At 40.9% G+C, this 24,693-nt stretch overlaps 1 protein-coding gene across 5 annotated transcripts in view; it reads left to right on the top strand.

Moving 5' to 3' along the window:
* The window catches only part of DIP2C (disco interacting protein 2 homolog C), a 308,808-nt gene that overhangs the window by 146,890 nt on the left and 137,225 nt on the right, over window positions 1-24,693 (top strand). For 3 of the 5 annotated variants that reach the window (XM_059839896.1, XM_059839887.1, XM_059839905.1), the window contains exons 2-3: window positions 19,083-19,154; window positions 21,728-21,895. In XM_059839896.1, the coding sequence (XP_059695879.1) occupies window positions 19,083-19,154; window positions 21,728-21,895 (240 nt within the window). The remainder of the gene's footprint in view (window positions 1-19,082; window positions 19,155-21,727; window positions 21,896-24,693) is intronic. The other 2 variants (XM_059839915.1, XM_059839922.1) reach the window with 1 other exon arrangement.

The raw sequence follows: 24,693 nt of genomic DNA, 5'->3' as shown, positions 1-24,693 counted from the left end.
GGTTTGTGAAATGTGTGGAAAAGTCTGTTCACTATTCAGTGTTTCAATTACTTTATTTTATGTTTGGTAAATGCATCCATCTTAAATGCTGAATGTAATGTGAACAAAACCCTTCTGCTGTTAGTAAATGAGGGAGGGGAGTTAGAGCAGTTCCCTTGTGTCATGCCCTGGTAAAACTCACAGTGTAAATCTCAGTATTCACTCTGGAACTGCAACTGGAATGCAGTAGTAATTTCTGTTTTTTAGAAAGAATAGCATAAAATTGTATAGGGAGATTTACACAGGAAAACTCATTCACATCACAAAATTAAGTCACATTTTCCAAACACGTTAGCATTTATTTCTGTGAGAGCATATTACAGATGCAAGTAACTACACAACAGTACTCAGAAAGCTGAGCTTTCAGCAGCTTTTTTCTTGAGTCCATATTGGGATTGCTGCTTTCAAGAAACAGAGGCAGTGGCTGAAAGAAGAGGAAGTGTAATACTAAATTAGGTTTGTATAAATGAGAACACAGGCAGCCTGCATGTTGTCCAATGTAACACAGCTTTGCAACCTTGAATTTTCCTGAACAGCAGAGGAAAAGTGTTGTTTGCTGAGGTTCACAGATCTGCAATCCATCTCCACTCTTCTGAACTCTACCTGTGGAGCTCTTTTTTTCTCAGCCACAACCAAAGACTTCATCCTGTGTTTTGATCCTTGTGTCCTGTGCCTGAGAAGGGGCAGCAGCAGAGTTGTGCTCTTAAGGGGGCACAACTGTGTCTTTCAGGGACCTTGTTGGTGTCTAAAACTTTGTGGTGAGGGGCAGAGGAGGAGCAGGCACTGATCTCTTCTCTGTGGTGACAGTGACAGGACCCAAGGGAATGGTCTGAAGTTGTGTCAGGGGAGGTTAAGGGCAGATATTAGGAAAAGGTTCTTCCCCCAGAGGGTGGTTGGGAACAGGAACAGGCTCTCCAGGGCAGTGGTCACAGCATCAGCCTGGCAGAGCTGAAGAAGTGTTTGGACAATGCTCTCAGGCACAGGGTGTGACTCCTAGGATGTCCTGTGCAGGGCTGGGAGTTGGATTTCAGGATCCTAGTGGGTCCTTTCCCATTTAGGATACTCTGTGATTCTGTGGTTGCCTCTCTCAGCACGGCTAAGAGTACAGCACGTGTAGGCTGAAGGTTATCTGCCTGGAGCTGAAAGAGAACAGGCAGAGGCTAAAAGGAGGATCTGTAGGTAGTACCAGGGCCATTTGGGTGCCAAGGTTGTATCTGGGTTCCCTGTGTCCCTCTTCCCTCCCTGTTCTAAAACACAAAGTAATTTTGTTCCATTTTTGAGTTTACTGTGGCTCATATATTTTAGGCTTGCTCAATGTCTTGACAACCACATACTTCCCATTATTGTTTATTTCCAGTTATTATGAATAATGTATTAATTGATTATGCATCCGTATACTTATTTCTTATTTAAAATGAATATATAATGAATATATATTCTATTATTCTGTTATGTTCCACTCATTTCAGGTAGCCAGTGTAGCCCATAGCTTTGCAGGAGCCTGCATCCAAGTTTTACCAGAATCTGTTAGTCCTGTGTTGGTGGGGTAGCCAGATGGGGAAGTAGCTTAACTTACTTGAGAATCTTTCTGGAATTTACCAATGGATTTGCTGGAGGCTGTGTAAACACTCTTGGTGGGAGCAGTACCTGCTGAATCCATTGCTGAAGATCCAGCAGTGTGGCAATGCCCTGCATTCACTGTGTGAGGAGAGAGAACTGCCAGGGCTTCTGCTTCAGGAGGGAGCTGAAGGGCAGAAAGCATCACTAGGCACTCAGGTTGCTGAGGTGCAGCTTCCTGTGGAAACCTTGTGGTTGAAAGCAGTGCAAGTTTGGGTGTGGAAATCCTCTGTAAACCATAGTAATACCATCTCTGGGACCCACAGAGGCTCCATCAGTGACTTGTCAAACTCTTAGAAGGAAACAAGCAGTGCCATTTTCTGTAGGACAAGGAGATAAGGTCAAGAAGAGAGGACTCTGTAAAGTTGTGGGTGGTATAGTCCTGAAAAAAGTGCATTGAATTGACCCTGATGGGAAAGAGAATTCACGAAAGGACAATGTTATGGAGGAGGAGAGGCAGTAGTGGGCTTCAGACAAATCTGTGGTACTCTTTGACAAACAAAATTGCTGAACTGAGTTTCAGGGGTGCCCCTGTGGGTTTTAGGTACGCAAGTGTAAAACCTGTGCCCCACTCTGTGATCTTCAGTTGTAGTGTTAAATTCTTTGGCTGCATTAGGGCAGTGATTTCCCTTGGGAAATAAAGGATACTTTGTGTACCCCCTTCTGATCATGCATAGCAAGCATCCTTAATATCTTACATCTTTTCCTGGCTGGTGTCCTCCAGGTCTCCTATGAAAGAAATTAAACAAGCCCCTTGCTATGCTGTGAGAAAGGAAAGAGAGCAAGCACTGCTGCAGCACATCTGATATTCCCTGCATGTGCAAGCAGAAGGGAAATGTGGCCCTGGTGTACCTGGACAAAACATGGGCTTGTCTTTCTCTGAGGCCATGGCAAAGGTCATTCATCTGTCACATGGAAAACCAGTTGTGATTGCTCTCCAATGACTTCATGGATGTGGTAAAAATGAATTCAAGCACCTTTTTGATTAGGTGACCAAAAGACAAATAAGCTGAGCTGCTTTTTTCCCCTGTAATTTCTTCATACATATGTATGCAGAGTGTAATTTCTGAAATAAGCCATTATGCAGTGCCTGACTTTGCAAAAACTTGTGATTTTTAAAGGGGCTGTTTGACATACAGCTTGCAGAGGTTAAAGAGTAAAAATGTATACACAGCCAGATGTATACAACTCAGGGCAAGTGTTTTTCATGGTGGAGGTATAATTGCTTGTTATTACACATTATTGATATTCCAGTGGTGCTTAGAAGCTGCAGAGAAAAGTGCTGTTCCAGGCTCTGTGGGTCCAAATATGTTCTGATAGTGCACCTGAAACTGCAGAACAGGTCAGCACTACACAATGATGGTTTCTGGGTCAGAACTAGTCAGTTTTGTAAGTTAATGTAATTTAAAAGAAAGACATTTCAGTTTTTGTTCTTAGAAGCTGTTAGCCTTACAAAAGTCCTTTTGGCAACTGGGAGCTTAACCTAATAAAAACCTGTACTCAATATATATTTTTAAAAATTCTTTACTTGCATCCTGGCTGTCCATGTTCCTTCCTTTAGTCAACCATTACCAAGAGTGGCTCACTGGTAAGCAAAGATCCCTGCAGAACTACTCCTGAGTTTGCCCAGATGTTTAAGAGCAAGGGCCAGTCTTACCTGGACATATCTGTAATCACAACCCAAGTTACAGCTTTAGTAGGCTCTGGTATTTTGAACTCTTGCAGAATTTGTGAGCCTAAAGAGTTAGTGGTTGTATGTTGTATCATAATTTTGTGCAAAACAAGTCTCAGATACCTTTACATAGGGCATGTGCCTAAATACCAGTGCAAATTCAAGTTGGAAAAGGAAGGAGTTTATTCCTCCAGGTTACTGAGATGGGTACTGATTTCACTTTGGTGCTCATTGATGTAACATTGGCATTGGATTTTTTAAGCAATCCTGTATTCATGCAGAACTCTTGTATAGGAGCTAGCCATGTCTAAAGAACTCAGCAAATATTTTGAGTGTAGAGGCTGGACTACATTGCTTTTTAGATTTAAAAGGAAGCTGTCCTGGGATTGTTTCTTGCAGCTTTCTAAACAAAAAGTAAATTGATAGTCACTGGGGGGGAAGATGTGCCATTGGTGAGGTTTGTACTGCTACATTTCTCTGTCTAGTTTCAGCTCTTGATTCTCTCTAGTTTCTGTCACTTCCATATGTCTGTATATATATATATATATATATATATATATATATATATATATATATATATATATACTGTTTCAAAGACATAAAGAAAGAGAAAGTGCATGTGTATATCAGATTTAAAATCACTAGCCAGTAAGGTATTTAGAAATATTTATTCAGTAGCTACTATCTTAACCACTTTTTGGAGAGAAGTTGTAGGGAAGGGGTTAGTAAGAGTGTAATGCATATGATGTTATCTTTCTTTTTGAAAGATTTGGAACAGATTCCTGACAAGAAACAAGTGGAAGGAGGATTCTTTCTTTTGTTAGCTAGCTAAAGTCTTCTTTCTAACTTGGAGGAAGTAAAAATACATCTTTGTCTTCATAATCCCTTCAACCCTGTTACTCTCCTGGGTTTAATATTCTCAAACAAGATAGGCTTAGACTGACATGGATGTTCAAACCTTTCTGCATCAATCCAGAGAGCATTCTGGGGTAGCATAATTTTGATTGGGGAGAACCAGAGAAGTTGTCCTATCCTGGAAAAAAATGTGGTTTTTACATCAGTAAGTAACTAGGCAGCCAAGTAAAAAAAGAGGGGAAATACAAAGTAGAAAAAAATTCAGCAGAAAAACTCAGTCCTAGTGATGACACAATGATTGATGGCACTGAAATTGCAAGCATTGTAAGGAAAGCTTTTACCAATATAGAAATAAATTATGCATATAATATTTTTTTTGTTTGGATGTATGAAGTACTCCAAACATGTTCAGTGTGCAATATATGGATTTTTATTTGCCTTTTAAACCTCTGACCTTGGACTGCCTTACTATAAAATCAGATCTGTTGAGTTCCCTCAGTTTAACCTAGTCTCTATGTTTGGGAGCTGATAAGAGGTTGTAAAACTGGCTCTGGGATAAAGGTGTGTATTCAGAGGTTTCAAGATGGAAAGAGTTGGGTAAGAAGAGAGATGTGAACATGGGTGTCAGTAGTTGGGCAGCTCTGCACAGGACTGGCAGCTGGGAGCTGTGGACTGGGAGCACTGGGAAACCCCAGGCTGGGGCATGGTCCAAGTGTTCTCCCTTCACTACCTTCCCCTATCTTACCCACAGGAGAACTGGCCTGTGGCTGTGGTACAGTGGGGTGAGAATGATGAACAGCATGGAAAAAAACTGCATTTGAAAATTCTTGAAAATGTGGAATCAATTATCTTGCAAGGAGGAACTGATAAAAGTGTGGCAAATAATGAATGCAGCAGAGAAGTCATGTCATGAACTTTTCATGGCAGAGGGTAGGGGGATATTTAAATAACTTAAAACTTGGCAAATTTACACTGAGTGTAATTACATTGTGGAATTAATTCTTCATTGAAACTCACTGGTGCCAAGACTTCAGCAAGATTCAAAACAGGGATCCAGTTTTCCTAGGGAGGCAGAAGGTCCTCTGAGCTGTGGCAGTGGTTTTTGCAATGTCGTGCTCTGAGGTTTAGGTAAATCTCTAATAGCTTTTGATATAATGACACTGTGAGGAGAAAGAGTAGATTATTGACATTTTGTCTTTGCAACTTTTTGCCTTACTATGTCCTCTAAGTAACTGTATGGGCTGAGAGCCAGGAAAGAGCATTGGAAGGGATCCAGTGTGACCATTCCTCTGTCTTTGAGACTGGATAGGATCCAGTGTGGTCATTCCTGTGTTTCTTACACTTTTCCATCCATGATCATTAATGTCTTCAGACATGCAAAGCATGACATTATTAGAGAAGTGGCAGAAGCCTTAGTTGCCTTCAGCAAGAAACAAAGATGATGGATCTTTCCATCTTAAATGTGGAGGTTTTCAGATACCACCCACTATTTTAATTATATATCTATGGTGGGGACCACCTTTTAGTTAAAGAAAGCTTCTGATTATGCTGTCCTTGTTTGAATTATGAAAACAAAGATTGCAGTGAAAACTGAGCTGTTCAGATGGGGATGTTGGCTTTCCAGTGCTACCATGGTAGGAAGTCATACAGGAGTGATTACACCAAATGGAAATGGTGAGGAATTCCTGTGGGCCAGACAGTGAAACTTCCAAACTGTGTGCAGAGGGGAGCACTTGCAAGGTCTGGTGTCAACCTTGGCCATGGAAAGCCTTGGCTGGACTCAGCTGATCCAGGAGGATGTTAGGATGAGCAGTACATGAGATTGCAGATAATTAATAAATATAAATTATAAAAAGCTTGTAAACCTTGTGGACATTAAACAGCAAGGGGGTGATTGAAGACCTTTGCAATGCAGCTTCAGGGTCTGCGAGTCTGAGTGAGGCTGGCCAGTGCTCAGGTAGTGGTGGACACCAAGATGTGGACACCTGTGAGGCAGAGCTGAGCAGCTGATTATTTACAAGGCAGAAAAGAATGTAGGTAAGAATGAAGATCTCTGAAAATGGGACTGTGGCACTGCCTTGCAGCATCAGTGTCCATTGGAAAGAAGAGCGGAATGAGGAAAATATCAAGTCTGGGTAAAAAACAAGCAGAAGAAAACTGAGGCATGGTTTGTGCCTGGTGTTTCAGGTTTATCAAGTTACTTCTTGAGCATTACCTGGTCCAGCAGCTGCTCTGAATGATGCATTGCTCTGCCCATGTGGATTTACAGCCAGAGCTCTGTTTGGATGTGTGGGTCTGCTTGTGTAGGACAGCCAGCAGTGGTGGCCTTCAGCAGATACTTCATCTGTGCTTTTGTCAGGTTTAAGTGGACAGTTGTCCCCCCACATGGGCCACTCAGGTCAGCAGCATTTGTGGGCCAAACAGGTGTCCAAGGACACAACTGCAGGACTGAGGATCTTGGATGGCAGTACAAGGCCAAAGGCTGATAGCTGGTGTGTGAGGCTGATCACCTGAATTTCTGTCCAAAGCAATCTAGGTGGATGTGCTATCTCAATTATGCTGAAAATTTGGTGGTTTGTGTATATTTGTCTAAATCCGACCTTAATTCTTGATTTCTTAGTTTCTTAAAAGATGGCTATCTTCCCAGGCTCTGCTAGTCCTATTTCCCTGCTAGGGCTTAATAACAGATTATTAAATCAAGTCTCTTGTTGGCTTTCTGCATGTTAAGTAATCTTTATTGGTACTTCTAAAGTACAGCTGTATTATAAATGTGAAAGCAAATGGAGTGCTGGGTTTTGTAAGGTGTGTTATTGGTGTTCCTTTGCTCCTCAGGCTGGCATGTTTGCCAGTTTACCTATGGATCCACACAATAAATAAGCCACAAGGGGAATTCCTGCAAACCAGCAAATTAACAAACATTTGCAATAATAATTAGCTACTCTTCACTGTGTGACAATTGGAGAACAAGAGCAGCAGAGTATATTTTGACCTATTGATACAAACAAGCATTCATGGGCTTTCTCAAAAACTTCTAAGCCACCAGCCCTGTCTGTGAAAGCCAAACTCGAGTGCTGAAACTTGTCATCGTGGGAAATGGCCTTTGCCTGTTAGAAAAGCACTGCTGGTTTTGGCTTCTAGCACAGGTGAAAATAAACACTCCTCAGTAAAATTTTGCTTGCTTTTATTTTAGTAAGTATAGCTATGATTTAATTCCAGCTTCTTTCTGAAAGGAACTCTATATTGCATGAAAGAATGTAACAAGGATGGGAAATTAGTGGCTTCTTTTGGGTTGAAGTACTTTATTATTTTTTGAAATCTGAGGGAAAAGGCTACAGAAATCATAGAATAACCTCATTAACGTATGAAATAAATCATGAACTCAGAACTGAGGAGCAAAAGAAAGTGTTTGCACATCTGGCATACCACAACAAATTTCCATATCTTGATCAGGAGAAGTTGTAAGCTGGGAATGGAGAAAAAGAAGGATGAGAGTATGAAGATTCCAGCTGCGTGCAAGTGTGGGTCCTGGACCTAGGGGAGGTTTGCAGATTTCCAAGTATTTCCCAGGCTCTGGAGGGTCATAATTCCTATGAGAACAGCTGCTTTGTGCCAACATCAGTATGAGCTGTCAGATTAGGTCTGTAATAATGTTACAGACCTTTAGGAGCCTTCAGAGGTGAACAACAGCAGGGGAAAAAATGGAATTGTCAAATACTGTGAAACCGGTGGAGAACAGGGACATCGATCGTGTCTTGAGGTAATTGAAGGTATGCAACAATTTTTCCTTTCAAGTTGTTTTGCAGGCTTAAGAGAGTAGGATCTGAGTCAGCCTTTGGGAAATAGGAGTCCTTGAGTCAAAGGATGCATATTTCCAGTGCTTCATAAACGCTTTGCCCACATAACAGGAGAACAGCGAGGTGCTTTTGGGCTTTTCTGTTCCTTTAGTAACATGCTAGGAATTGAGTTGAGCAATCAAATGATGTTAATTCATCTTGCTGTTGGAGGTCCTTGCGGAACGGAGTGGGAAAATGAGATGAATGCATTTTAGGTTATTTCTTTTAGAAGTGGAATTTCAGTACTCTGGTTCATGCAGAAGTGCCCTAATGACAATTTTCAAATGTAGTTTTTTGCATAGAAAAGAAGTGCATAGAAAAGAAGTGATCTGGGTGTCTTAATAACAGGAATTGCTGTTCATGTGTTGCAAAGGCCTTTAAATAGCTGCTTGTTTTGTCATATCTGGCTGTTGGATCAAATAGACTGTCAACAAAATGTATTTTAACATATCAGCCTAAATTGCATTTGCTGGCTATAAAATAAGGATTAATTTTTCTGATTTCTTGAGCCCAGAGACAGATTTCATTTACTCTGCATCAGCAGGATAGGTAGATCATTTTGCTCTGCATACATTTTCCTTAGTTTTCAGGCCCAAATTTGTTTAAAAATCTGAGCTGGGTTTTCTTTGAACTGCATATTAATAGAAATGAGTGTTTAGTTTTTTTCATGTTAGCAGGAAAATAAATACTTCCAGGAACTGTGCAGTTTGGGAAGCCTTTGTCTTCTTAGAAACAGTTTGTGTAGTAGTTATTATATATTAATAACAGCGGAAGAAAAATTTGCTGAAATAGGCAACTAGATAATATCAGCACTGGAATGCTAAAAGCAAAACTTAAAGACAGGGAGGTAAATTTAAACTTGATAAAACACAACCTGCATTATCTTTGATAAGGTAGGTTTTACAAAACTGGCTGATCTCTTGTTTTTTTGAGGTAGTTCACTTTTTTTAGACAAATGAAGTTTGTCTAACAATGAACCAGGAAAACCAGTGGTATAGGATTAAATGGAAAATAATTATTTCAAGTTGAAAAGATCAAGATCAGTGAAAAAATTCCCCCAGAATAGTAAAGAGCATGCTATAGCAGCTTGGAATAAAAAAAAGTATGAGTACAGCTGAATTTAGTTCCAGATGAGACTCAGTTCTTTCTGAGAGTGTTTGACAAGCTCTTCTGCAGGATGTGACGCTCAGTGACCCAGACGTTGCCGTGTACTTGTTTGACACTTTTTAAGACCTCTTGAAGGATAAGGTTGGTAAAACAGGATGTCACGTTTTCCTCAAGTGAAAGTGAGCAGTGAGGTTTGTGAACAAAACCACAGTCCTGCCCTCCACAGTGCTTCTTCTGAAGGCATCACTTGCAGGTTGCTCTGATCACTCCCCAGGCAGCCTCTGTGGTCTGTCTCACCAGTCAGCAGTTCACCTCTGGCCTTCAGTGGGACAGAACCAGAATGCAGATGGTCTGCTTTGGGGCTGGTGCCTCATGTGCTAAAGTGAAGTACTGAGGCACAAAATTATGAACAAATTTCCTTGGAAAGATGGCACCAGTATTTATGTACTATGGTATTAGAGTTCAGAAATTCCTGGTTGTGGGGTTTTCTCTGTCAAGCAGTGATAGCAGAGTTACTTTTCAACTGTGTGAGGAGTAGAATAAGAGCAACACAATTTTGTACCTGCTTAGGATTATTTGGACTGTGGAATGTGTGTCAAAGGATGTTGATTAATTAGATTCATAAAATGTATCTGAATGCAACCTCCTGCTGTGTCTAGGTTGTAAATGCTCTTCTGCTTAGTGAAACCGTGTTCCCAGGTGAAATAACACAAGGGTCCATTGCAGCCACATAGCAAGAACCTAATTGAAAACCAAGAGGAAATACTGTAGAAGGAGGTGTGGGCATTTCTAAATTTATGTGACTTACTCTATGCTTTGGACCATGCCCAGCCTGTCTCACAAAAATAAAACTGGAGAAGATGCCTTCATATATAAGGGTACGTGTAAAAGCACATACAACTAAACTTCCTTTCTCCTCCAGATCTCAAACAACATCTTGCCTCTTAGGTAAGTCCATCAAGGGCCATCTTTCAGTTCTAAGAAGGGAACTCTAAATGAGGTAGTTTTTTTTTGCACAGAACAGTTAAAAACCTGCTGAGACAGAGAGGATGTGAGGAACTATTCAATGTTTTTGCTAGAATTCCCATCACTCAGAGCAAGGGTGTTCACTCTGGTCTGCTGTTCTTGCCTGGCAGGATGCTGGATTGTGCATTCCAGGAGGTTGTTCCTTTTGGATGCTTTTGAAATGAATGTGTTTCTGTACTTTTGGGGGCTTTTTGGGAAGGAAACATTATTTTACTCTTGCTGAAAAGCTTGAAAAAAGAACTGGAGTTACTGGGGACTAGAAAGGCAGTAGGGGTGTGGGTTAGGTTGTTGAGATAATTGCTTATCAGAGGTCGGAGATGTTTGGAGGCTTCCTTGAGCATTGCTTTGTTCACATTAATTACCCTTGGTCGCTTTGAGCTTAGGAGAGGGTTGGTTCTCAGCTGTTGGGAGTAGAAAAGCAGATGATGGATCCATTACCAGGCTTTTATGAACAAAAGGCATTTATGATCCTTGACTGCTTGCAACAAAGTTTGTGATAGTACAGGAAATAACTTATTTACTGAATTTAGTAAACTAAACACCATCAGTTCAGGAATAGGAATGTGAATATTGCCATGGAAGATGTTTATGTTCTCTTCATAATTAAAAAAAAAATTCTTCAAAGTTGTGTGTGTCATGTAGTAAAACGTGGTGCACTGAAATTGCAGACCAGGTTATTGAGCTTAATGATCTCCCAAGTGATACATTTTTAAAAACAATTTGGTCACTCAGCATAGTTGTCATGGTAATTCCAGTCCCTGTTCACAACTATTTAAAACTCCTCAATGTTCTTCCACAACCATTCATGGTCTTCAAATTGTTTAAAAAATGAGTATTCCTACTTCAGCTTTCCCATGGTAGGTAAGATAGCTGTGCTTTTCTCTCTTTGCATCCAGCTGTCAAAGTATGTGGAAGTTTGCATTTGCATGAAGAGGTTTTTTAGTTTTCTTTCCCCAGAAGAGGTTCTATTTTTACAAAAACTGTGGGAAGAGATTTAGACGTTTTGGCATTCTAATACTACAGTACAACTGCTCTAAATACCTATTTTTAAAATCAACATAATGTCTTTAACCCACATTAGGATAAAATAACATTACTTTAGATCCTATAGATAGAATCACTTCTATTATTGACTACCATAACTAATACCAAATACAAAAGCTCTATGGAGATCCCAAGTCAATAGAGAGAATGCTGCAATACATCAGGTAAAAGCAGTTTTTTTTTTTTTTTTTCCCAGCATATGAAAACAGGAGTTCCAGATTTCTGTTCTGAATTGCAATTTGGGATGAGATCTGGAGTCATACTATGATGTATCAATATACTGGGAGCAAAATTATGGATGAAGGATTTAGAAATCTGTTGATTTTTGGAAGATTTATGTTCCCTTCCAAGAAGATTAACCAATTTGCACTTTTTTTGTTCATCTTAGTAATGCCAAGAGTAGTAAAAAGATGGTTAAAAGCACAAGGTTGAAACAGGAGAATTATTTTTGTAGGCTACTTCCTGGAGAAGTAACAAAAATAAGAAATTTTGCTGTTAATGAATTTTACCATTCTACTTAGATATTGCAGGTTTTTCCTTGTGAAAAGCCTTGAACACATTTTTCTACCCAGAGGAGCAAATATGCACTCAGACTTGTTTGGATATTTATTCTCAATTTTGTTTCATACATCTATTATATGTTCCTCCTTTAGGATTCCCCCTCCTCCTTCTCCTGCTGTATATTTTTTTCCAAGGCATTTTCAGGGCTGGGAAAAAATCAGGACACAAATTTGCAGTGCACAGCGCGGCGTTTATGGAAATGTCTGATTTGCTCTGAACTGTAAATTCTAAATAATGATAAGTGGAATTACTGCTGTAATTATCTTTCTGTAGGGAACATTTCTAACTTGAAATATAAAGCCTGCCTATTAAATAACATTTATCAGGAATGTTTCCTTAGGCATAGATTTCAGAATTGTATTTTATTTTTATCTTGAGCAAGATCTGACTCTGCACCGTTTGTTAGAGACAGGGAGAATAACTAGAACAGGCAAATGCCTCATAGGCAACAGGAAAGCCAGTGGAGAGATGAAAGATGAGCTTCCAGCAGCTGCAGAAAGGATATACACTTCAAGGGTGCCCTATAAGCCTTATAAAGCAATAAAGGAAGGAAAACAACATTATGAAGGGTCCTAACAGTCATAAAGTTCCAAAAATGGCAAGGATTGCTTTCATTATATAAAGTGTTCGTTAAAGCTTTAAATAATGAAATAAACCCTTGACACTGAGAATGGAAACCTTCACTGTTCCTCCAGCCTCTGTTTACTTTACAATAATCCAGGCCATAAAAGTAGTGCGGCGCAAATTCCCCGTTCCGGGGGAGCTCCGGGATGCCCGAGGACCACACAGCTCCCTGGCTTCCAAGGGGTCTCAGCAGCTTGCCCAGCTCCTGGCCCTGTGCCACCCAGCTGGCAGACTCTGCTGCTCCCCAGCCCAGCCAGCCCAGAGAAAGTCTGAGTCACAAAATCCCTGGGATTGTTTTAATTGGCTTAAATTAGGTGTTTCAGGGTTCCTTCTGGGGGATTTCCCCCTCGCCCCCAGAGGTTTTTTCCCTTTCTTTTGAAGCCCAGGAGTATTTTGGGTGTTGGAAAAATGTGCTGAAGACTTTGGGATCAGAAAGTAAGTGGGGAAATCATTAAGGGTCTTCTGGGATTCAAGGTGGAGATACTAAAAAATGGCTTCCACACAAATTTATTTGCTGCTCACATAATTCTTTAAAACAGTAGAATTGGAATTAAAACTAAGCACTTGGCAGGTTATGCAGCAGATACTTAATTTCTCTATCAAAAGAATGAGAAGAAAGTATTTATTTTGAATAGGAGTACTTTCCCAATTCAGAAGACCTTGAATCTCTTATTTAAGCCCTGTTAAAATAGTTTACCTTCTCTGTTAATAACATAATCTGTTTAAATATTTTCCCCTGAATTAGAGCCCTCTTTAGAAAACATTATAAGCTTCACATTGTAAGTACACATGGAACACTCTGCCTTATCTTTCACTGAAATTTAGCCATTTTCTGCTTTGCTTGCAACAAACAGGAACAAAATGTACCCTTGGGGAAAGAGGGGAATTCAGATATAGGTGGGTAAAATTGTCACCTTTAAAAAAATATTGAAAGTTTTAAGCTACAGCATAATCTCCTTAAAGGCACTTGAGCAGTTCTGTAATTATGGCACTGGTTGCAGTGAAAGTGTGGGATCCCATTAATTGTTCTGCCCACTGCCATAGTTGGCCATCCTAGTTCTGAGCAGTTTTCTAAGATGTTGCTGTAGTTGAACATTATTTTTAAAAGACATTGGAAAAGAAAATTACTCCTGATATATATTTTTGTGTTCTTGTATGTGTTACGTGATATATTTGTGGAGCTGTGGTATCTCTGTACTTGCACCCTCCAAAATGAAATCTTTTGTCTCTTGGCATATTTTTGGGAGACCAGACAGAGAGACTGTCTGCATCATGAGTGGGAGAAGTAAATGACTCACAGTTCTCTTTATGAGGAGCTTTGTTTCATTCAAATCCCTCTTGCCAAGATGCTGACACTGAATTTGAGTCATCAGCAATAAACAAGTCGTACAGAAAATTGAATCTTTAGAGGGCAGAAAATCATGGGCAAAGGAAAGACACTCACCAGTGAGCTCTGTGTTAGTGTGTGCTTGAGAGGAGTTATTGATTGCATTATTTGCCGTGGTGGATTTTTCCATAAGTGCCTTAAACTAATTCAAAGTCCTAGCCTGAAATTTCATTTTGAAAACATGTATGTGTAGTGAGAACAGCAGCATCAGTCAGACTTGGAGATCATGGAGTATAAAATTGTGTTTCCACTGCACTAAATCAGGTGATTTTGGTCCCTGGTTTTGTCATGAGCTTTTAACCTATGCTGTGTTGTGAAAGGCTGAGATCAGTAAGAATTTTTTGCATCTTCTAGAAAAAAAAGATGTGAAATTTAGCTTGTATTGGGTTTTGTTATTTCTTTTTCCCCCCCTGTATAATGCAGTAATTTTGAATAAATTTACTTCATGTATCATGGCAGCAGTTCTTCAGGACTGCACGTGTTTGTTTTCAGAAGTGATAATAGATCAGCTAATAGGTATTTCAGTGGAAAATGAAACTTTTGTACTATATCAACTCCAAGACTTTTACTTTCATGAAAGCAGCGTAGCACCTTTTTTTTCTGTGGCACTGCTCTTTCTAACCATTCTCAGCTTTGAAAGTGCAAATGATTTAAAGAAGGTTGGAAATGCACAGATATTTTCATGTTTAATAACCTTCATATTTTCACATTTAATAACCTTCCCTTCAACAAAACACTAAGAAGTCAATAATTTGCTGGTTACAAAATGTGCCTTTTCATTTTTGGTTTAAGGTGTGATTCAGTGTAGGACATGACATACAAATGGATGGAGTTGACTCATGGGGAGGCCCAGAAAGAACATAGGGTAATGAGAATGACTTCAACATTTACAGGCATTTCTTGCTTCTCAAAGTGTCTTGCCCAGTGTGGAGTATCCCCAGGGGCTCTCTATTACCCGGTGTTCCTTTCTCGCTCGTGACGGGTTTGTGCTGTAGTTAAATTGCTCTGACCTGCCTGTCCCAGCTTTAGACCATTGTCTCTGTAATGGGGCAGAAATCCAGCACTTTGGAAGGAAGGAGGAAAACCCAGTAAATTTTCAAAGAAGACACAGTGTGTAATGCAAACAGTAACAGTTGTGATGAGCATAGTCGAGTGAACTTACACTCTGGCTTTGCGGCTTTGCTAAATATAGCTACAGAGGACTTGCTGTCTGCGGGCGCTGGTGTCGGAGAGCATTGCCATCTGCAGCTGGGGAAGCAGCAGAAACAGGGGCACAAATCACAAATAAGAGAGATGGCAGTGGGATTACAGACTGCCAGAGCCCTGGTCCTGTACTCGGCTCAGCTGGGCTACCTTGCTCCTTGGAGGGGTGGATGGTCTTTAGTTCATGCTGTCCTTTTCATTGCAAACGTGGCATTTTACCTCTTGTGCCTGGAGAGACTCTCTAAGACTTATTTCCATAGAAATGAACTTGTTTTGGTGAAAGAGGGTCAGTGTACTGCATGCCTGTTGTTCAGCAGCCCTTGGACGGCCAATTTTAAACATGAAAAAAAGCAGGGTGACATTTGCTCACTCTTGGTGCGTTCGGGTCTCTCAGGCTTGGACTTTGTGCTCTCCCCTGCTGGCCCTCGGGCACAGGACCACCCAGGGAATACACCTGTGGCCTCCCACGGTGGAATCCTGTCAGATCACCAGTGGAGGTGAGGAAGAAAAGAGCAACGTGTCCAGGGGAAAAAATCCTGGAGAGTGCTGATGCAAACAGGAGGCTGAGATCCTTGGGTGCAGTGAAGTGAGTGCAGCCTGGGAGGAAGGGAGTGAGAAGGAGGGCAGGGGCTGGGGACCAGCTGTGGGATGAAGCTGAGAAGTAGCAGAGCTGGACAGAGAGTTGGGAGCAGAGCCAAGGCCAGGGGATGGAGTGAGAGCCACAGCAGAAGGCAGGCAGGCAGAGCAGAGGCCTGCAGGGAGCTGCTAAATGGAGATGCCACCTTGCAGCTGTGTGGCTTTATGTGATGGTGTCTTGTCCTGGGGACCCCATCCTCAGAGCACCCTGCAGCCATGTGCTCCTTCTGCTCCCTCATGTCCTTAGTGCTGGAATCTTGTCATCATCCAGTCACCCATGGCCTGGCCTTTTTCTTAAACTCCTTGTTCCCTGTGCAAGGAGATCTAAATTTGCAGAGGCTTTGGAGAGTGGGTGGAAAACCCAACACAATCTGTCTGCTCAAAGGACATTGTGGGTGAGACCTTTTCCCCTCCTTGAGTCTGCTGGCCTTTCAAGAGAAGAGTTAGTTAAAAAGAGAAAGGGACCATAAATCCTTTCTTCCAAGAAAGTGGAGTTCTAGTTATCCTGTTGATACTCTCAAAAAGCCAATATTAAATGCAGCATTGCACTGTGGAAGAACATGAGCTAGGTGGACCTAACTGGAAAGGGGTTTGCTCCTCAGATGATGTAAAATTATCACATTCCTTTGCAAAGAAAGGAAGGACATAGTCCAAAGGTCTTAGTATGGTGTTGAGAAAACTGAGTGAATGGTGATTTATGATAAGAACAGAGTTTAAGCTCACCTAACCTTTGGTAAGCTGTGCTTAGTATATCTTCAGAGCTTACACAGTTAGTTCAACATAGCTTTGAAATGCAGTAGATTTACATATGTCATAATATTTTAATGGTTAATGAGCTATTGTTTATAATCTAAAGTCAGTCTACCTGAAAAAACACAAATGAATATGAATAGCATTAATCATGATAAACAAAGCATAGTACTTCCCCAGAGTGTGTGATACACTTGACTTCCTTCCACCTCAAAATGGTGAAAGTGATGCTACAATGAAAATTGTGGAGATTTTCTGTTTTGGTTTTGCATGGTTTTTATAGCTGGTGACTTAGGAAATAATGGACCTGATTATAGAACATTTAGTGATAATTCCAAATTTGCTCCTGGAAACTGAAATATTTCCATAATAAATAGTCTCAAAACCTCATTTTATTGGTGATTTTTTTGGTGGTGTCAGTGATCTGGGGAAGGAGTTACTATTGTTTCTCCCCAGAGTAGTTCTTTAATGGTGAACTTCAAAAGAGTGAGTCTGGATACCAGTTTGAATAAAAGATTATTACAGGCAAGAGATAACACTTGATTTTTACCTTTCCCACTTTGGTGTCAAAGGACTGGTTTCTGTCATTTCATTCCATTAAGACAATATAGATTTATAAACAAGTGGAAGAAACTTAGGGGCAGGAATGGGTGCAGGTTGTATGAGCCATGTGTGGAATGTATAGCTTGAGGTATTGATTGGCATGTGTATGTACTACCATCTGAGTGGCAGAGTAACCAATAGCCAAGCATCTGTTGTTAATAGTTTCAGATCTAAAATGTAATTTCCAGCTTGCACATACCACAGAGGAGCTGTGGTTGTCCACAGGGTACCTCTGCTCTCCTAAAAGAGCAATAGTAAAATAAAAAAGTAAAATTTTTACTCAGGCTGTGTCTGGAATGTTGAGACTTTGGTGTTGATGAGCACAGGAAGTCAATAGTAATTTGTTTAGCAACAGTTTGAAAGAAAAAATTCTTCACATTTTATAATTTTCACATAAAAGCAAACACATTTGTCATTAAAGCATTTTAATGAAGTGGTATCTATTGTTACTGTCTGGTTTGTGAGAAGCTGGTGATTACAACGGAGAGGGAGCTTGTCTCACTAGCTTGAACACATGCCAGAAATGTTCAAAATGGGAAGAAATGTGCTTGAAAAGTCAGTGGGTTTGAACTTTAAAGGCTTAGGACCTCTTGCCAAGTCTGCCACTTCTTCCCTGCATAAATACGGGAATGTTATCATTTGGAGTGCTCCAGTCTCGCTCTCCTCATTAAAAACCCAGATATTTTAGCTGACTTCTTTTGTAGAGCAGTTTGAGATATGGTAGTGGAGTCTATAGGTGTCATTTTAAGGACTGTTTTTGAAGCAGGGGCGAGAGGTTGGCTCAGGACACTGTCAGAGAGAGATTTGGAGAATTTTGCCTCCTTATTGCTTACTGGAACCATTCCCAAGAAAAGGTGTTTCAGCAAGGTGTAGCAATTAAAGATGTTTTTATGTAGTTATTGATTTCAGACCAGCAGACATTGGTGCTAATTTAGCACCCATTTGCCAGAGCAGCTGGGATTGGAATGAGTGTGTTGTTCCCTTGGCAAACAGTGTCCTTAGGTAAGGACAGGGATGGAGCAGCACAAACAGGCTCACGTTGCCATGTCCAGCTGGACACTACAGACAAAGCTCCTCTTCTTTTTTGTGGTTTTCACCCTCCTAAGCCCTCAACCTTTACCAGTACAGAAGTCCAGTGTTGCAAGTGAGCTTTAGTTGCATGATGACTCTCACAATAACAGATAGGCCTATTGAAAGGGCAGGGAATATGGTGTTATTTTAAAAATCTTTGAATTTTTTGTTTCTGGAGTAGCTTATATTGAACACAAGCATGTATGCATGTATTAAATTGATATTTAGCTCCAGAGTCAGGACTGTATCTCTGCTTTGGTGCCAAACTTCTGAAATGTAAGAAGACTAAAAGAATATGTTTTGTTCTACATGGCTAATTATGAGTCATTTTTTTGCTGGAAAACTTACAGAAAACTGGTTTTTAATCTTTATATTTAAAAAAACATAGCTTACCTGGGGAAGCTTGAGGCGCAGTGAAGTGTCACTTTAATTGAATTTAAGGAATACAGACATTTGCCTCCAAATATTTTTTTGATACTTAAGTGGAAATCCAGACAAAGATTCTTTATGGTGCTATTTTCTAGTGGATCTGTCGTAGCTCTGTTTTGTTTTTGTTTTGTTCCTCAGTACTGCTCAGAAATTAGCTAAAACATTTTCATTGCAGAAATGATATAGCAGCAGTTTCAAGTCTTTTGTGCCTTACATGCTCGATTAGAAAAGTCCCATTAATGATAGAAAGTGCTAATCAGGGATGTGTTTTGCCAGCCACTACAAGCCCACGCATTCTATATAATCCATTGTTTATTAACCTAATGAAGGTCATTGCAGCTTTTGAAAGCTTCTTGTGCAGCACATGAAAATGGTTTTAAAACTCTGTGCTGCTGGACTTTGGTACTGAAATAAGTCAAGGTTGGGTATTTTCTTGCCAGAATGGCTCTGGCATTAATTGAGTTTTTTCTGAGTAGAATGATCATTCTGTGCTTTTCATTTGTTGATCCTAATTGTCAGGACAGATGAACAGTGCAGTGGTGGCTAAGCTGATGGTGCTGCTTCTAAGAAGCTATAGACTGTCTTTATCCACATCTTATTGATTATCCTTTTCTTTTCTTGGCAGGTGACATCACACAGAAGGGATATGAAAAGAAGAGATCAAAATTAATTGGGGCCTACCTGCCACAGCCTCCCGGTATGTGTATCTGTGCTTGTGATATATGAAGATGTCAAGTGTACTGATAGTTGCCACTGTAGAAATCTGCATCTCTGAAGAAACAGATGTGGCAGAAACAGAGATATTGTTATGCAGAATAAGCTTATTCCATCCATTTTGTGTGTATTTTTATATATATGTCTGCTTTGATGTGTGTGTACATTTTTTACATACGTTGGTGTGGGTTTGGCAGTCATGTCTGGAAAATTAAATCAGCCTAGGCTTGTTAGAGAGGCATTGTTTGTTGGAAGGAATGCAAGAATCCAAAGGCAAATGTGATGTCCTAACTCATTAACATCTCAGCCATGTGAAGTTTTCTGAACAGAAGTAGCAAGAGTGGAAGAGAACCTTGGATCTTTGTAACTTCCTCCATTTCTGGGTCTCCTGTCCACGTCTCACTTTTGAAGACACTAGAGAGACCATCTATATCCTTGGCATTCAGCTTGTCTGTCCTAGGACATGGGGACAGCTGACCTTTTACACACACCTGGTTGTAGTATTAAGGGATAGGCTGCAAGCACTCACCCAAAAGGTGTAAATGTACCTTCAAACTAAATTTAATGACGTCTTGCTTAGTTGAATTTATTTCATATATGTGTATAAGAACTTTCCAGAGTTGTTTTACTCTAGTGAGGCAGTGGATCACAAAGTTCAATGTGTAGCTGTAGGTATTGGTATTGACCTCTCTTCTGTCTTGGTCTCAGAGGAGTGTGCCCATGCATTCCTGGTCTCACTGACCTTACAGAGGCTCCTCTTAGGCTTGGCTGTTCTCTGAGCCTTGGTTTTGTTGCAGGCCTCAGCACTAGTTTCTCCTTTTACAAAATCCTTCCTTTTTAGTGGAATTGATGGGATTTTATTTCAACTGCTGATGTGTGAAGGCACTGCCTTGTTCTCTCCTCATCAGGTTTGTATATCTATTGTCTAGCTCCATAGCAGAATGCTGATTTTGTGCCTTTGGATTTCACTTGGTCTGCTCCACTGGTGGGAACTCCACATCAGAGATCAGTGTTACAGACACCTCTGTTTTCTGAAGTGATACAGCCTGGTTTGAGGGTGTCTGTGACATTCCCAAACCATTGGGAGCCATTAGAGAGTGAAGCAAATCAAATCAACAGAGCTACAATACCAGAGGTGCAGTATATTAAATTTCTGGGTATTTATTGGTCCAACCCGACTATCAGACATACATTAGTCTTCACAGCTGGTTCTCATGAGACTTGCTTAGATTTGCTGAGTTATGGAGAGCCTCACAGCAATCCTCAAAGCAGCAGCAAAGCTGGAAACAGAATCTGTTTATTTTTTTAGTTCTTACTCTCCTTTCTTCACACAAGCAAACAGAGCTGTTTCTCTAGAAAGCTCACAGTCCTCTGGTCTAACTATATCCATGGCTGAAACTGCTGGGGGTTTATATGCATGTAATGAGGAAAGAGAGAACATGGAGAACCCTCACAGATTTACCTTTCAAGGTCTTTACTGTGATAGTGAAGTTTTGCAGTGTAAGGAGAAGCAGAGGGAGCTCTGCAAGCCAGTCCTGTGGTGAGGTCCATTTAATAATTTGAAGAGGTCATGATTGAGAATGTAGCTGATTTTGAGCTATTTTAAGGATGGGACAAAATGGAATGAACATTTTCTGCTCATCCAGTTGCTGGAAAATCCCTCACAAGGAATGTGAGATATGTATGTGAAGGTAATGGGATCGAGAAAAGCAAACTACTGAAATATTGTCCACCGTTTTCTTGTAACTATATTAAGGTCAATCATTTAGCTGATGGCTAAATGGATTATTTTATTATAGTGGAAGACACTACTTCTGCTGTATTAAAGTATTTCCCTCCATAAATGGATACTATTTGTGCTTGGGTCTTTTGCTGTCTTTGTACTTTTTGTTTGTTTTGTTGTGTTACCTTTTGGACAAAACCTGAAAAGGTTTGATTTGATATAATCCTTCTAAGACCTTATTCATCTGAATGGCTTTAAATCCCTGCTCGCTAGGAAGGGGGAGATGAATCCTTTCCAAGAAGAAGTAGGATGACAAACCAGATGCTGCCTTTTGTAAGCCACTGTTAATATCTCAACAGTCACATACGTGACCAATTAGCCTTTTTTTAAAAAAAAATTCATAAGCTGTTTTGATGGGGAATGCAAGGATTTATAAGCTGTGACGGACTTGGATCTTGGTGGTATAAGGGAATGGAGGTTTTAGATATTTTAATCCAGTATGGAAACGGACATGACTTCTGCTGGGATGGGAGGCATTGGGAAAGGGTAGGAATTTGCATTCTGTGACTGCATTCAACACGCTAAAGGAAATCCAAAGGCATTTCCCCTCTGCTGGGACACGCAGTCCTCCCGCTGCACCTTTGCTAACGCTCCTAGCGCCCATGTTGGCAGAGTGGAACATCGACCCGCGTTGGCTCCGTGGGTGTCCTGTGGTGTCTGTGCGTGCGTGTGCGTGTGTGCTCTTCTGCATGGGGGCAGCAGCTCCACTCGTTGCTGTAACAAATGTAAAAAAACTAAACGTGAATTAATTAGTTTTTTTCAACTTGTTACAGCAGCGAATGGAGCTGCCGCGGTTCGGTGTAGACTGCAACACAGTGAAGGAGCTGCCAGAAGAATGCTCCGCACTGCCAACATTGGTGTCTGTGACATCCGGGAAGCGGCCGCTAGAGAGAGAGCAGCCAGCACTGCAGGAAACCGGCCTCTCTTTTATTTTCGTTTTGGTGAGCACCATGAATGTATCTTTTCCAGTCCGTATCTGTATATAACTGTGCCTCATCTGGAAGCCTCTGGTAGCTGCCTACGTCAGTAGGATGGACACGGGGCTGCCAGTTGCAAGGCAGGACAACCAAAGGATGACATCTGGAAGGCCGTTGCTGACTTTCTCTGCCTGAGAGTCAAGTGATGGGAAGGGAGAAGGAATAGCTCTTCTTAGTAACATTTGAACGTATTAACACTTCTCTAGCTTCCATACCATGGATACTTTGGAGGAGATTGCACACAATAAGCTGGTGAAACAGAGGAATGCACGTGTTTCTAATTCCCTTTTTGGCACTGCCTTTTTACAGTGCTCTGAACAGGCCCAAGCTCACCAGATTCTGGAGGAAGCTGTAAAACTCTCAGCACCCTTAGTTTTATGCTATTTTCAAGTAGAGATCTCTGCCTGCGCTCTGCTCACATCCAAGCCATTCAGAAGCAGCCTGATTTCCAGAAGCAGGCATCAGGCTGGTAGAGCAAGCGAAGGAAGAACATTCCTCAGGGTTACATCCCTGCAAGGCAAGGCATGACTCCAGCCGTGCCTGTAGAACTGTGGCCTTCCCAGGTACCCATCCCTGGCTACACCAGGACCTGTGGCTGGTGGCAGGCATTCTGCTTTATCCCTGCATTTATAGCAAGGCTGCAGAGGATCCACAGCTCCTTAAGACACCATTTTCTCTTGCCAACCATGTGGGCACATGGAGGACATCATGCTCTAGCCTGCGTGCTTGTTCACACTCACACAGGCTGTCCAGATGTGTTGTAAATGATGGCTGGAGGGAAGATAAGATTTACAGTTCTGTCAGAACAAGACATACCTGTAAAAGGGTTATCTATTTCAGAAACCTTCTCCACTCATTTTCAAACCAATTTGCTATAATTCTATAGAGGAGGTCTATGTTGGATTCTGACTGGGTTTGTATTTCTTCTCTTATACAGGGCTTCTTGTAGGTCAGGTTCCCTCAGTCTGACATGGTTAACTTCCTCTGCCTGAGATTTTTGCAAAATGGAAAGGATTTAAAGTAAATTGCAATTTCAGGTTTAACAGTATTAGTGATATTAAACCATGTGATAAATGTAACCAGTAAAAGGACTGTAGAATATATGAACAGACATACACATATCATCTTTTTGTCATGCTTATTGGGATGCTGTTATTTTTTAGGAGTGGGATTAATGAAAGGTAAAGCCAGGCAACCATGTGGTTGATACTCCTCCAGGTGATATAGAAGCTGGCTCTTAGGCTCCTTGTTTCTGACAGGACAATCCCAGAGCATGTGTTGTCACATGCTGAACCGCAAACCTGCAGTGACACACAGGGGATGTGCCAGATCCACTGCACATCTGCAGGCTGACTGCAGTGCATGCACAGCAGGTCTGACACATCCAGATGCTGCACAGACTGCACATATGCAAAGGACATTTGTACTGTTCCAGCCAGGCTGTCAAACATCCAGAAATCTGGAACGGATATGCTGCATTTGGCAGTGTTAATGGGAGAAGGGATGGGGGAGCCCACTTTTTCTTTCCCATTAAATCCCCACCTGCTTTAAGTCAGGGAGACAAAAGTACAGCTTTGTTTCCTCAAGATGCTTTCTCAGGATGTGAGTTTGTAGCTGGAGATGTTCTGTGTGCAGAGCAATTTTTCTTTTGTTAGTGTGCCCATGTGTCAGACATCTAAAAATAATAGTGAATCCAGACCTTTATACCTGTGCATACATCCCAGCCCCTCTTGTGTGGTGACCTTTCTCTCACTGCCTCTGTAGAGGAGCCATGACAGCCAAGAGCTGAATTAACCACTTAAACAGGGATTTATTTCAGAATAACTTTCTGAATTTTATCTTAATTTGATCATTCAGTTCTGGGTAAGATAATGTGGACAACTGCATGCACATTATAAAGAGAAACCCTCCCTATAAGAAAAAAACCCTTAATTACCTGTATTCCCCATAAGCTGTGGTTTTACCCAATTCACTTCCAGTGTTTTGCTAGGAAATTTGATTATTCATTCACAGACAATGTTGTTATCAGTTTAGCATTGCTTCTAACAGCTCAGACATGGGTGGTGCATTCTCTCTTAATCAAGTGCTGTGTCTCCACTAGATTGCTGTCTGTAATTTCCCATCATTGGTACCACCAGTGTAGCTCTATTTGTAGTGCAACCATGTGGACCAGTCATCAGTGCTTTATTTATTATGGTTAATAAATCTGTGAGATGTGGTGCTTATAAGGCACCTGCTGCTCCTTTCACATGCCTAGAGACAGATCCCTGCACCTCCTGCTGCTGGAGCCCCAACAGCACCAGCCTGGGAACATTTCAAGCTATGCAGGGCAGAGAAGGTAATACATTTGTGCAGAAGATTCCTTTTGCCTTATGAAAAAACATTTTTCTATAGAATTACAGGAACCAGTTTCCATAGCCTCTCTTATTAGCATGACACATATATTAATATCTGCTCTCTGTGCATATATTTGCATACTTTCTGTGTGTATGTGTGCATGCCTTTGCTTTCAGCTATTCCTGCTGCTAAGTCTTAAGGCAGTCCAAGTAAACTTGGTGATTACAATTTCATTTTTTCTTCCACACACATTATTTGTATTGCAACGTTATTTGGATTGCAAAGATTGAAAGGAAATATTTAAACAAAATTTGATTCTGAAAAAATACCCTCATGTATTCATTTTATTAACACTAGCAAGTATTCCTATCACATCTGCCTTCCTAATTCTCAAAGATCTTACCAAGGGATAACCATGGTGGGGC

The sequence above is a fragment of the Haemorhous mexicanus genome, chromosome 1, assembly GCF_027477595.1.
Source record: "Haemorhous mexicanus isolate bHaeMex1 chromosome 1, bHaeMex1.pri, whole genome shotgun sequence".
NCBI classification, from domain to species: Eukaryota; Metazoa; Chordata; class Aves; order Passeriformes; family Fringillidae; genus Haemorhous; species Haemorhous mexicanus.
The sequence above is the reverse complement of the archived record's forward strand: the minus strand, read 5'-3'. Positions and strand labels throughout refer to the sequence as shown.